Here is a 14,847-nt window from a genome sequence, read left to right on the forward strand (position 1 = left end):
TACACTGAGGCATGGTTGAAGTCATGGAGGTTTGGGACTGGATATCTGTTCATGTTGGTGTGTGCGTTAAGAGCATGATAGTCACCGCAGGGTAAGAAGATGAGTTCTTCTTTGGTACAAGGTGGAGATGAGAGAACTGTATGCCAAATGATACCGTCCTGAAGCATAATCTTGAATGTTGTTAGCAGCAGCAAATCATCCCGATGCAACACATTGTGGTCTGCCAAAAACCAGAGGACCAGGCATGGTGCTGATGTGATAGAGTTGCTCTGCTGTATCTCTTGTGTTGCTCCAGATGAGAGTGCAATGGCTGGGAAATGTCTGAAAAAGTCCTGGTACTGCCCTGTATCAAAAGCACGAATAAGCTTTGGTGTTTAATTTTGCATAACATTGCAGCACCTGATGGGTGAGTGACAAGAGCCCTTGTCAATAAGAGTTAAGAGTAGAACCAGCAATGGTTCGGGGGGTGGGGTGGGGTGGGGGGCAAAATGTGCAAAGAAATCAGTGCCCCTTACTGAAATGCGACATCTGTGATAGTGAATTCCCAGCTGGAGATCCAGTTGGTCAATACCCAGGGAATACCGCACAACAGCAGATGCACAGGTTGGGGCAAAAGTCTACATTGAAATGCTGGACAGACTTTGTGTCTAAGATGAAAAAGTGCTCCAAGACAGCGTAACATCTGTGCACACTCACTCACAGATGCCACTGGTGTCTGGGTGGTTGCACCATGAGTAGCAGTGAGAAGCCTACTCACCAAATATGTGATAGTACCAACACATAATGGATTGGTCTTTAGGACACTGATGATGATGGCTGCATTGGCAAAGACATGGTAGTGTGGGAACAGCAGCTGGTCATGCACAGACAACAGATATTTGTGCATTGAGAACTTTTATCTAGGCCAAAAGTACCTGGAATTCCTGGCTGGTCACAGTGAGTGCCAAAGTATTGCAGTCCACTGTATTGGTAGACAGTGTAGTTGTCATGTCAGAGGCAGCTGTATTAGTGACAACATGAACTGCGCCAGAAGATGGAGCTGCAGTGAGGGTCTCAGCCACAGTGTCAGTGAGTAGCTGTTGCAGTGGAAGTGCCTCCTGAGTTGTGAGGATTGCACATGCCTGACTAGGCAGACAGTTCAGCTAAGGAGGTAGTGTAGGAGCTGTGACAGCTTCCCATCACCAGTGTCATCACCAGTATTCAGATAATGTACAGTCTCAGATGGGGACACAGAGAGGCCGCATATGAGCTCCCTCTTCAGGTACTGATATGTCTTGGTACATAGTGGCACAGTTAGGATGTCAGTGGCATCGTACTTGGTGATCCTGGCTGACAATATAAGCATACTATGTATGCTCTTATGTTGAGCCACTCCAATGAAAGCTGGCCTCAGCCTGCACAAACCAGAGAGCTGACCACGTGGGTCAGAAAGCTGGTAGTCAAATGGAGACATGGGAGACCAGAATGTAATTTGTTGGGCAGTGATGAGGCTCTAATGTCAGCAGCAGCAGTGCAGCCTCATCAGAGGTAATTGTGATGTACCCACACACACAGTAATTGATCTGTAGCAGCTCAGAAATTTCCAGTTTTGATTAATTTACAGAGAGTACATGAAAAGACACAGCTGCTCACAAAGTCAACATTTATTGAATAACTAATCACAGAAGCTAACCACATCACAAACACCATCTGTTCCACAGGTGACCACTTAAGTAACAGTACAGGGCCTGTCACAGGAGCAACCACAGAAACTTTTATATTTTTTCTCCCAATACATAATTCTACATACATTGACAATGTCAACAAACTAAATATCAGAGCATTATTTGTGTGTGCATAGAGAAATTTTTAACATTGGTCTGCAATTAAATAATTCAGACAGTAGGAAAATAATTTATTCCTTACAAAACAATTGGTTTTCCAAGCGATTTAGTACTATACTTATTTTAGGGCAAAATTGTTGCACATTTCTGTTTGTTACTTCAGTGTCTTCTTTCACTAGCATAATTTTTTGGACAGTATATGTGGCATAATCTATGTTGTTGTTATTGTGGCCTTCAGTCCTTGCATAATCCATGAGGCTATTAAAATTATTAAATACGCTTTTACAAGATATCCGTGTTTCATGTTCATTGCATCATCAAAACTCACTGCTGCAGTATGAAGGCCCTTTTCATATAGGTCACACCTTACAGTACTATTCCATAATCCAAAATACAGAGTCATTAGGGTCTCAGAATTAAAATATGGTGGACATTTTTTCCAAACATGCTCAAACTCCTGCTTCTACAAAAACAGTCATCTATGTATAAACCCAAAACTTTACATCAATGAATCTCATTGTAGCAGTTCCACCTGCTTAATTTATTTTATATGTTGTTTGTCCTTGCTGTCAATGTACTGTAGTGGTTCTGCCTCATTTTGTTTCTTCATTTGTTGTCCTTGGTGTCGACATACTGCATTGCTACACTGGCTGAAAAATGGGGTCTGTAATTCTGACACTGAATACTGCTAATAATGTAGCTGACAGCTGCACAGTTGGGTTTCACAGTTCTTTAGTTTCACTGCTCACAACCCCCTAATAATACGCAGTTATATGGCCAGTGCACTATTGTTCAACCTTCGATAAGCCTCATTAATAGTTAGCAGGCAAACCTCCACCTACTGCTACAATGGTTTCCTGTTGAACATCTATGAGCAGTAAAACCTAACCACAAAGTTCACAATTCTTGAAGAACAGAAAGGTACATATGGAGCAGACACTGTTATTGTTTTTACACATGGTCTAATTGTTTAACATTTATTCCACAGTTAATTTGAAGCATTGTTGTTGTTCTAATCAACACAGGTTTCTTGTCTGAATCTTGGACATGGGCTGATTGTCTCATGACCAAAAATCAGGCCCTTATATATCATCACAATAAAGTTAAATTTACAGAAATTACAATTAAAATTAACTCATTAAATTAACTGTATACATCAAAAATTCCGTCTTTTTACCAGTTTCTTCTACTACAAGAGTTAGGCCGAATCATTTGTTTAAATTATGAAATTAACAAATGTAGTTATGCAAACAATACTTTTGACAAAACTGTTAATTACTTTGGAATTAATTAAGGGCTGGCTTTGCTATATACGTCAACAATAAAATTTAAGTTATGAAACAATTACTGATTTCACCCTATAACAAAAGATACTACCTAGGAATAGTCAAACCAAATTAGAAAATCAATTACATACATAAAACTAAGCACAAAATCAGATCTGGTGTTATGTTCTTTGAAAATGAGGGCCAACCTTTCTCTTTTTTGGAAATGCAGATTCTATTCACATTTGTTAATGGTCATTAGTTCAACAATGAACAAAACAAATTTAAGTAGGCAGATAGCAAAACAAGAGAGGAATTTAAAATATACCAGCTTGCTTCACCACATCATCATTCACAGTAATTGGTATTTTTGGGTGATCTAGTTTAAACTGAATATTATTTGGTTTTCTATATTAATTTTTAAATTTTCAGTTAGTTAATGAGCACTTTAATTTCAGTAAAGTTTTGAATCTCTTCAGTAAAGCTGAGCACACTCTTGGTACAACAGACAATAAATGTGTCATCAGCATACATAGTGATCAGATGCTTGTTATCTAAAAAGTTTGGGGAAATTATTTACATAACATATGAATACGAATGTACCAAAAATGGAGCCCTGAAGGACATCAAAATGTATGTTTCCTGTTTTTGACTGCCTTATCTCTAGTATTTATTCCTTATAATTTATAATTTCTGGCCACTATTGTCTGTGATTTCTAATAATTGCATTCGTTTTCCAGTGACTCCACTCACTTCTAATAATTTTTCCAATGACACCACTCACTGCAATTTTTGGTAACAGTGCATCACAGTGTACTCTATTGAAAGATTTGCAGATATCCAGGAATATTTCTGCTACTTGAGACCTTTCATTTTGTTTTTCAAGGCCATAATGGACAAATTATACTATTGCTGACATACTCTGACTGCTTTGGAAACCATGCAGGAAGTCACCTAGCATGTCCAAAATGCTTTTTAGCATTATTTTTCTCTAGTAAGTTGCTGAATGTTGAGATTACTGCAACAGTTATGTAGTTCTGAAAATGATTTATTTCCCTTTATGTATAAGGTAAATATTTCACCGTCTTGTTTGTACATTTTTTCAGTTGAAATGGACAACTTTCATATAACATTGTAGATTTTTGTTTCTGATGCTATCAATAAGCTTCACTATGTCATCACTGAGCATTGGAGGTACTGTATTGTTGGTCTATTTATTAGTTGACTTACATACATATTGTGCATCTGATTTTATGCAGGTATTGCTTTCAACAGTATCTACAATGTAATAATTGAAAATATTGCTAACTAGAAGGGGATCAGAAATGCCACCATTTTTCTCAGTTAATTCTTCATTATTAATTTTATTTTTTGTTTCATCGTTTCTAATTTTATTTATAATTGACTAACAAGACTTTGAAACACTACCTGCACTTTATATCTGTTGGCTAAATTTTTCTTGCACTGCTTGTAGAGTTCTTCACATAACTCAGACTTGGCCAGTCTATAGACCTTCCACATAACTGACTTTGATGATCCTGCCCTTGGTAATGACTTCCTCTGGTTGTTCTGCCTCTCCCCCAACCTGTGAAAAATGTCTTTAGTTCACTATGACGCAAACACTCAATGTGCATGTGGTGACTACACAATCAACTCTCTTATGTCCACTTTCTCTGAGTGCACCTCTTTATCAGCAAGCCTGGCCTCCTCACTCATCATCCTCATCACTGAATATCCGAGGTCCACACCCTCCACATGCGGAACAAAGAGATAAAATGCCTGGTACACACACAATGCCTACTCCTTTACCTCAAATCTTTGTAGCCATCATCTGACATGGACCTTACCTTGGCAGCTGTTCTACATAGGCTTGACCTGTAGCTCTCAAAATGTCAGGTTAGTGATCATGTTATCCCCAGGGACACTACCCACAACCCATGACACTAAACACAATAATGAGTGGCACATGCCATAGGATCAATACTACAGACCCCCCGCCCCAGTGTATGACATAGTGTGCCATCTGCAGTTCCATAAAGTTCACCATGCAAAAGAACTGGTCCATGAGCTCCTTTGGGTGGGCATCATATGTCCTTAAGGCAGCAATTCGTCATCCCCAATCCACTTGGTACTTAACAAAGATGATTCTTTTCAGCTGCTTGGTGGTTACAGTCACCTTAATGCTCTCACTATCACTGACAACTACCAAACCCCCACATTCAGCACTTTGCAGAACTTCTGAACAGCACATGTGTTTTCAATCTATTAGGTGGACTTTAATTAGAACGTCCCTCCTCCTTCCACTTTTCCACTTTTCCTCAGCTGCATATGACATCAACCCACTGGTGCCCTCATCCAGGTGCCTCTTGCAGATACATTGGCTGGGAAGTAAACATCTAGTAAACATTGGATGCAGTGGTTAGACAAAACAATCCAATTGTTTAAGGCAATGAAGGTTGCAGTAGCTAATGCCATCATACTTGTGCATCCAGTTGCGAACACACATATCATCATAGCCACATATGTGAGTGATTCCTCAGTAGGTGCGGCCCTCCAACAACACGTATGCAACTCTGTTCTACTATTATGTTTCTATTCCAAGAAACTGACAAGTTCATAATGAAACTGGTCCACCTTTGATTGTGAACCGCTGATGTTTTGTGAAGCAGTGAAATATTTCTGCGATGACATAGAGGTTCATGAAGTCACCATATTTACTGACCATAAATCTTTGGCAAATGCAATTTGCCACCCTGCGCTGGATCTACTGCTGAGACACTTTCAACACATTAGCCACTTCACAACAGACATTGAAATATTAGGGGAGTAGAAAATTTAGTCACGGGTTAGCTGTCCAGAGTGGTGGCGATTACTTCTCAGAGGTTCGGAGGCTGTGAGCACTATGGGACTTAACATCTGAGGTCATTTGTGATGATCATCAGTAGCAATGAAACAATGTTTAAGCAGTGAAGCGTGTTGCTCTGCATGAACACTGTGCTTTGGTTTTCTGTCTGGGTGATATGCACACCTGTTATTGTTTGTCTAGTTCAGTGAATAAAGTCAGTTGCAATAAGGTGTTGAAGTATTCCTGTCTGTTCTATAACTGATAGGACAGTGAATATTATCACATGTTCGTCATGAGTGGGGTTCTGAACTATCTGTTCTAGCTAGATTTCAGAGAAGGCATTTAGTAATGTTTCACAGGATTTTTTTTCACATCCAGCACAAACAAAACTATAATCATCCCAGTTGACTGCTGGATGATTAAAGTCTCCTCTGTTGATTACAGTATGACTCAACAACTTATGTACAAGTGCACTAAGGTTTTCTCTAAAGTTTTCAGTTACATCAGGAAGCAAGTCTGGTGGTCAGTGGAAGTATCCAGTTACAATTTTATGCTCACCTCTGATACTGAGTCTTGTTCAAACAATCTTAGATGCAAGTTCAATTTTGATCTCATTGGATTTGAGTTTCATATCTAGTGTGACAAGTACATCACCTCCACTTATCATTACCCTATCCTACTTACATGTAGTTAAACTATCCTCAGAGATCTCACTGCTGTCAACTTCAAGTTTTAACTGGCTTTGTGTACATAGTTTTATGTGTGCTTTGCTGCTTTTGAGGAGTGCTCAAACCCTGACTCTCTGTAGTAAATACTTTGGCAGTTAATGACTAGGATTTTAATAGTCTCACTTGTGGGTGACATTTCTTTGGATCTTACTCTGATATTCCAGGTCCCCTACATGTACCATTGGAAAGTACCTAGTTTTAAAAAACCGCACACATAGTAAACTACTTGGATATCAGCCCATAATGTGTGACCCACTTAGGGGGATCTCCCTACAGTTCTCAACCCTATGGCACAAGTCTAACTCCAAACTGCAAGCTTTGTTGAAACTCTGTGCACAAGGCCTGTCCTAAGTACCTTCTCTGCCAGCCCATGGAATTATCCAAGTATGACCTCAGAGCCCAGACCACATGCATCATTTTTTCCTATGTGCACCACAATCTACAGTTGGTTGTACCCTGTTCCCTCAATGGATACTGGGATAGTCTTTTCAACATACCGAATGAGGCCTCTAGGCATACACACTGGGTGTTGCTTCGTGGCCATTTATTTGAAGTCTCTGGTTCAATCCTTCCACTCACCACACTTTGCAGTTAGTTGCACCCTGTTCCCTCAATGATGTGCCTGGTGTTTTTCCAGAGTGCTGTTGCCATTTCCCTATGGGGTGCTATTATTCGCTATATGTTTGAACTGCTGACAATTAATGGATCCCTACCCTTTTGCATTTGCCTTCCCCTGATGTAGGACAAAGTGGTTTCCCAGGTGAAGAAAGTCCCACTGGCCCAGTTTCAGTGGAAGACAGAACCCCAAACCTATTGGTTAGGGGGACATATTTGGTCCTCCCTGCTCTCTGGTTCCTGTCTATCCTGTACAGGATGTCTATACCTACCATTGACATACCACTCATAGTCAAATGGATGAGTGGTGATAGATCCTGTATTTCCTGCAGACAAGACATTATCCACAAGAAAGGATAGTACTGTAGATACCTTTGATACCTTTGGTATATGTTTCTTGGTTTCCTTCCCAAAACACCCATTCATAGCAGCTTCCAATAACTTGACAGTAGTCAGGGCAATTACAAACAACAGCTAACTCATCCCTGCCCTGAGAACAGCATACACAGTAGAACTACATTGTACCTCATGCAGTATTCCATAGAACAGTGAAGGAATACCAATATTACCAGTAGCCTTTTAGAGCTGAAGCAATTCACAGACAAAACATATTATCTATAATGACAACAGAAAAACTTAGTATAAATTTTACTGTTTCTCTGAAATGTTTTTCAGGTTATGAACACTGACAAATTCAACAATGGTGTCAGTTTCAATGAATGCAGACAATATAAACCCCTGTTAAATGAGAAAACTAACATGACCCAATATGTTAGTCATTTACAGTAACTGTAAATCAGAAATGCTGATTTACTACTACTTCCAAATTTTTTCTAAAATGTACATTTATTACTTTAATATACACTGAAATTTGGCATGAATTATTCTTTGAATGACAGTACAACTACTAAAATGTGTTTTAAGGCATAGCAGAGTTTGTTCTGTTCCATGTTCATGTTAAGTCATAGGCGAGGACAGCCTTATCCAAGGACTTCCACTAGGCCTTGTGTATTTGTCTAGTTTTTCCTATTACCTTCACTGTCTAATCTCTCAAAAGTAACCAAGTCATCTATTGTATTCCTATTCTCTGTTTCACTTATTTAATGTTCCGTTTGAAACTCTCAACAATTTCTGGTTGTTTCAGGTTATTCAGATCCGGTCTTCTTAATTTCTTACCTTTTTGCAGGTTCTTCATTTGATAATCAGCATCTCATGAACATGTTTTTCAGTTTAAAATCTGGCTTCTAAATCTTTGTCTAAATCTTTGTCTTCTAAATCTTTGGTTATGTATAACCTTCCTCCATGGTTATCAAATCAAATATTAGCAATAATTAAGTTGTGCTCAGTGTAATATTTTAACAGGTGACCTTCCTTTTCCTTCTTTTGCCTGGTCCATGGTCTCCTATTATTTTTTGTACCCTTATTTTTCCCAGTATGGAATTCCAGTCCCCATTTAAAATTAAATTATTGTGTTCTTAATCAACCAAGTAACTTCTTTTATCTCGTCATACATTTTTTCGAATCTCCTCAGCATCTCATTAACTAAACAATGGAAAATATAGGATAGAATCTAACAATATTATGAAAAAGATAACAGAGATGCTGTGTCACATATGGGCACAAAAAAAGATTGTCACAAAATAAGCTTTCGGCCAACCAGGCCCTTGTCAAAAATAAATGTTGGACACACACACACACACACACACACACACACACACACACACACACACACACATACTTTGACAAAGGACTTTTTGGCTGAAAGCTTATTTTATGACAGTCTTTTTGTTGTGCCTAACTGCAACTCAACATCTTCACTATATGGTGAGTAACAACTATCCTTCTCACAATATTGCTGCATCTTATTAATTAATAGAGGTGTATATTTATATAACTTCGGTCATTTAATGTCTTCTTTTCTATACTGGCTATAATAATACATTCACTTTTTGTTCATAATACTGGCACAGTTACCATTAAAGATTAAAAACTATTTGTGTGAACAATTATTGAAGCAGTGTAGCAGTATGTAACAAATTATTGTGAAATACTTTAAAATTTACTTTCTTTGTCTTGGTTTAAGAATGCATAAAAACTTCCATAACATTTCTGAAATTTCAGTACAGAGCCTTTCTTCTTATATGCTGCTCTGCAACATGTTCATGTACCATTGGCACATGGACCCATTTTTGACAACATTACTGGAAAAGGAACATTTGCTGACACTTTACTGGAAATGGACTGGCTTGTTGGGAGGGTTGTCCAAGTTGCTATGAATCATAGCAGAAACACTTTGGTCTGGATATTAAGTAAGTTCTTTCATCTATTCTGCAGAACTTAATGATATCTTGCTGTTATTTGGGTGTTACATTTTATGCACTTTAAAAGTAGGATGTTTTCCATTTACCAATTTTTTTTTACACTAAGAGATTAAACTGTATATCAAAATATGAACCAGAGCATTTATGTGCTACATACACTATAAAACTCACATAGTTAAAAAACATTAAACACTATGGTTAACCCTAATATATTCACAGTTTTGAAATGAAAACCCACATATTAATTTTTTATGAAAAAATTATTTAACTGCTTTGTTAGAACTCGCATGGGAGGACACCCAGAAATTTTTAAGAAAATAATGATGATCCTAGCTTCATTCAAAACCTACTTTCACATGTTTTCAAAGTATTCTTCCACAACTGTGTGTACTTTGCTCTCAGTGAAGGCACTCATTGTGCTTCTTGGGAACTTCGGTTAAAAACCTCTGTAAGCAGAATAATTACTTCTGAGATCTGAAAATCATCCCCATGTTTATTTTCCTTTTTGGTATGAAAAGATATAAAATGAGACAATGTTGAACTGTAGAGTGGATACAAAAATGATCAGACTGGGCCTGCTGAAGAAATACTTATTTTTTCGCCACCCAATGAACATGTGCACTTTCATGGTGAAAAAACTTTTCATGGTAAGCTCCCCAGTAGTCACTTACTTTTTATTTTTCAAAACATGTAATACAAAGACATACTCCTTTGATGTGGTATGTGGATAATAAGCGCCTTTCTTTTGGTGTGGTTGTGGCAATGTATTCTTTTACAACAAAGAATATCTTTTCCATTCTTTAGGCAACACTGCTAACTGCACTTTTAGTGGATCAGTGAGCAAGTTTTAAATACATAACTCCATCCTACTCTCAGGATTAAACTGGTAAAACTATGCTTTTTCATCACCTGCAATGTGGAATATAGATGGTTATCCGGAATTAAGCTTTCTAAATTATTTGTTAAAAAATATGAATGTTAAATGTTCTCTTACTAGGTCACCTTACATGATATTCACTAATGGTAAACTTTTCTTACAAGAAAAATCTGATAAAAGCTCTTAGGGAAGCCAGTAATCCATTGAATCTTTTCAGTTCACTAAATGTACTAGTCTGTGCAGAGGGATCCAATTGTCTCATTCTCCAAAAAAACTTGTTTCTTCAGTAGCATCACAATGACTGACTTCCATCTTCAAGACAATTTGTTTCATTTGTTTTCATTGTACCAATCAAAGGAGAAAATCTCCCATTGTCAGGTGCTATGACTCAATACAGTTACTGGCAGCAAATAACATGGATTCATAAAAATCCCATCATGAAGTAGAGACTTCAGGAATATGGAATGATTCAGGTTGTACATTAACAGGCAGAAGCAGCCACTATGAGATTGTTCTGTGAAGTATAGAAAAAAACTAATGTTAATCTATTTGTACTGATTATTATAAAAAAACACTGATAGATGGCTTTTTGCATATATATTATAAATAAAAAGGAACTACTTTGAAAATAGAAACTACTGCTCCTCCTCTTACACTACGCAGAGCCTGTTTTTATCTACTTATTCATACAAAGCATTTATGAAACTAGACTGATTTCAGTGACCAGTATACTCTGCTAAAGCTAAAAACATGTTTAATATGAACGATAGTGTTGACTGAAATTCATGTTCCCAAGTCCAAACATTCTCATAAATCATAGAAGGAGAAGCTAAGAAACTACTTCCAGTTTCCTGTTTGATGCCTTCCATCAACCTGTTGATGGCTTTTGCACCAGAACATTAAACTCCATTCTGAGCCCTCAACAGGGATGCAGTCCATATGGAAATTATTTTTGCTTCTAGTATTGTGGAGATCATATGGCTCCACAAATGAAGGGGAGGTGGGGAGAGCGGAGAGAGCAGAGGAAGCACTTGCCCACACATGGGATCTGCGATGTAGACTACAGAAACATGGCAACCAGTGTATATGATTCATACCAAGACAAATAAAAAGTCTTATTCGTAATATTAAAATCTCCAAAAGTTTGGCGTGTACTGCATAATGTGGAAATGTGGCAAAGCTTATGTGGGGCAGACTATTACGACAGTCAAGGAGAGATGCAAGCCCCATCAGCAACACATCCAACTAAACAACCAAACATATTTTAAATAAAAAGACTGACCTAAAAGACAAAACAATTGTTGAAAATTTCACTAGTATTTTTTTAGTCACAACACATTTCTTTGTTGTACTAATAGAGATAATATAAATCAGAAGTAGAATTACAAATTCTGTGATACATAACAAATAATAATCTTTGCATGTACATTAATTGACTATTGTAAAAAATACCTTATGCTGACTGCATTTATATACATATAAATCATATAACCATATTATTCTACAATTATTTTGAAATATCACACTGACATTCACTAAAAAGCATTACGTACAAGGGAAGTCACATTACAATGATACGAAACATCACATACTCATAAAACACCACTGTATATAGTAGTAATGTATTACAAGAAAGGTGTGTCTTTTGTAATACAGACACCACCCAAAACTAGAGCAGTAAAATAAACTACTACCATTAAGCAGCTTATGTCAAACAATGAGTTATTAATATCACATCTTTACAGTTTGAGTTATCAATGAGGACTGCCTCAAATATAATCATGAAATGAAATATGATTAGACCACTATCAAGGTGCAAATGCCATTCTGAGACAGCATAGTTAAGGAAGCTGTCAAAATGAAGATATCAGAAAACCTGATTAACAGGGATGGAGGTTTCAGTGTAAACAAGGATTGGGTTTGAAACAAAGCATGTTTCATTCAACCAGTTAATGTGCTACAGAGAACCCTCATTATTGTTTTATTACACAGATGTACTGTATGAAATCAGGGACAATGTGGTGTAATTTTTTTCACTTAAAGGAAGTTTTTCAGACGATATCAAGATTTGAAGATATCGTAAAGTCATCACCATACAAAATTACAAGCATCAAAATTGAAACCAAGTAACTTTGTAGACCAGTTGTCCATAATTCTGGGAAAGTGATTAGTTCAGCTCAAATGTCCATAATTCAAAAGTTATTAATAGTTCAGATAAAATTTCAAGACACAAACTGCTAAATATTTTTAAATTCTGTTTTTATAATATTGTAGCCAAAACTTTTCTGGCCACAGTGATGTTCTCATATTTCATATATTTTTAGATTCATAAAGGAAATGTTTACAATTTAAACTTTTGTGAAATTAGTTATAAATAGTGGCTCTCTTAGAATGCAGAGAATTTTATTGAACATGAAAGTTATGGTATCATTATGATACAAAAAGTAGCATCTCGTTTTTATGTAAAACACAAGGAGACAAAACACTGTGCACATGAAGTAAATGATCTTTAAAAACTGGAATGGTTACCTCTTTTGTATAATTAGTTATTGTAGAATTCTCTTGTAAAGTACAAAGCCAATGAGTAAAATCATAAATAACAATTGTCAGACATGAGTTGGGAGGAGGCAGCTGTGGTTAACTGAAATTCAGGTCCAGTCTAGTACAGTTATAGTCAGTCAAGAGCATGGGCTATGCTGAAAGCCTATGTGAAGTGTACTGTGCAGAGATGCTATCTGAATGAGCAGGAGGTATGGTCAGTAGTGCAAAAATCATATAGTACTAGGTGGAGGCGACTTTAACCTACCAAGTATAGACTGGGATTTGTATGGATTCATTGCATGAGAAAGGGGGGGGGGGGGGGGGGTTACAGACAGACAGCCATGCAAAGTGCTTTCTAACACATTTTCTGAAAGCCGTCTTGAGCAGATAATTCATCAGCCCACATACAATGCAAATATCTTAGACCCTGTAGTTACAAATAGGCCGGACATTAATGACAGCGTCAGTATAGAGATGGGGATTAGTGGTCATGATGTCATTATAGCAGCTAGTTACAAAAAGTTAATAAATCAGGCAAGAAGGCTAGGACAGTTTTTCTGCTAGAAAGAGCAGATAAAAAGCTGTTAACATTTCACTTGGACAGTGAACTGACATCACTTAGTTCCAGTAAGAGGGATGTAGGGAATTATGGGCAAAGTTTGAATAGATTGTAAATCATGGGCTGGATAGTTATGTGCCTATTAAGTGGATTAAGGATGGAAAAGCCCCACCATGGTTTAATAATTAAATTCAGAAAATGCTGAGGAAGCAGAGGCTGTTTCACTCTCAGTTCAAAAGAGAATACACAAATAATGACAAGCAAAGATTAATTGTTGGTAAGGCGGGTACCAGGTTGAGATTCATTGGGAAAGTGCTTAGAAAATGTAGTCCATCAACAAAGGAGGTGGCTTACAAAACACTCGTTCGACCTATACTTGAGTATTGCTCATCAGTGTGGGATCTGTACCAGATCGGCTTGACGGAGGAGATAGAGAAGATCCAGAGAAGAGCGGCGCGTTTCGTCACAGGGTTATTTGGTAACCGTGATAGCGTTACGGAGATGTTTAATAAACTCAAGTGGCAGACTCTGCAAGAGAGGCGCTCTGCATCGCGGTGTAGCTTGCTCGCCAGGTTTCAAGAGGGTGCGTTTCTGGATGAGGTATCGAATATATTGCTTCCCCCTACTTATAGCTACCGAGGAGATCATGAATGTAAAATTAGAGAGATTAGAGCGCGCATGGAGGCTTTCAGACAGTCGTTCTTCCCGCGAACCATACGCGACTGGAACAGGAAAGGGAGGTAATGACAGTGGCATGTAAAGTGCCCTCCGCCACACACCGTTGGGTGGCTTGTGGAGTATAAATGTAGATGTAGTTGTAGATGTAGTAGAGATTTGCATGTCTTTGAAAAGATCTATGTGCAAAGCATGTAACAACTACCATCATCATACCATAGCATCTGGCATAGAATACGAGAAAATTCAGGTCCTACATAAAATTGCCAAGTGGGTCTAAGGCTTCCATCCAGTCACTTGTTGACCAGTCTGGTGTGGCAGTTGAAGACAGCAAAACGAAAGCCAAAGTTTTAAATTTTGCTTTCAACAAATCGTTTATGCAGGAGAATCATACAAACACACCATCATTTCACCATCAGACAGACTCCCGTATGGATGATATAGTAATAAGCATCCCTGGCATAGAGAAACAACTGAAAGATTTGAAAGTCAATAAATGGCAAGGTCCTTTTACAATGAGTACTCTATGGCATTGGCCCCTTACCTACCTTGCATTTTTTGTGAATCTCCCATCCAGCATAAAGTCCCAAATGACTGG

At 37.7% G+C, this 14,847-nt stretch overlaps 1 protein-coding gene across 1 annotated transcript in view; it reads left to right on the plus strand.

Moving 5' to 3' along the window:
* Positions 1-14,847, plus strand: part of LOC124596268 (arylsulfatase G-like) — a 114,915-nt gene that overhangs the window by 66,488 nt on the left and 33,580 nt on the right. The window contains exon 6 of the mRNA XM_047135342.1: positions 9,398-9,585. Within this exon, the coding sequence (XP_046991298.1) occupies positions 9,398-9,585 (188 nt within the window). The remainder of the gene's footprint in view (positions 1-9,397; positions 9,586-14,847) is intronic.

This window comes from Schistocerca americana, chromosome 2 (assembly GCF_021461395.2).
Source record: "Schistocerca americana isolate TAMUIC-IGC-003095 chromosome 2, iqSchAmer2.1, whole genome shotgun sequence".
NCBI lineage: Eukaryota > Metazoa > Arthropoda > Insecta > Orthoptera > Acrididae > Schistocerca > Schistocerca americana.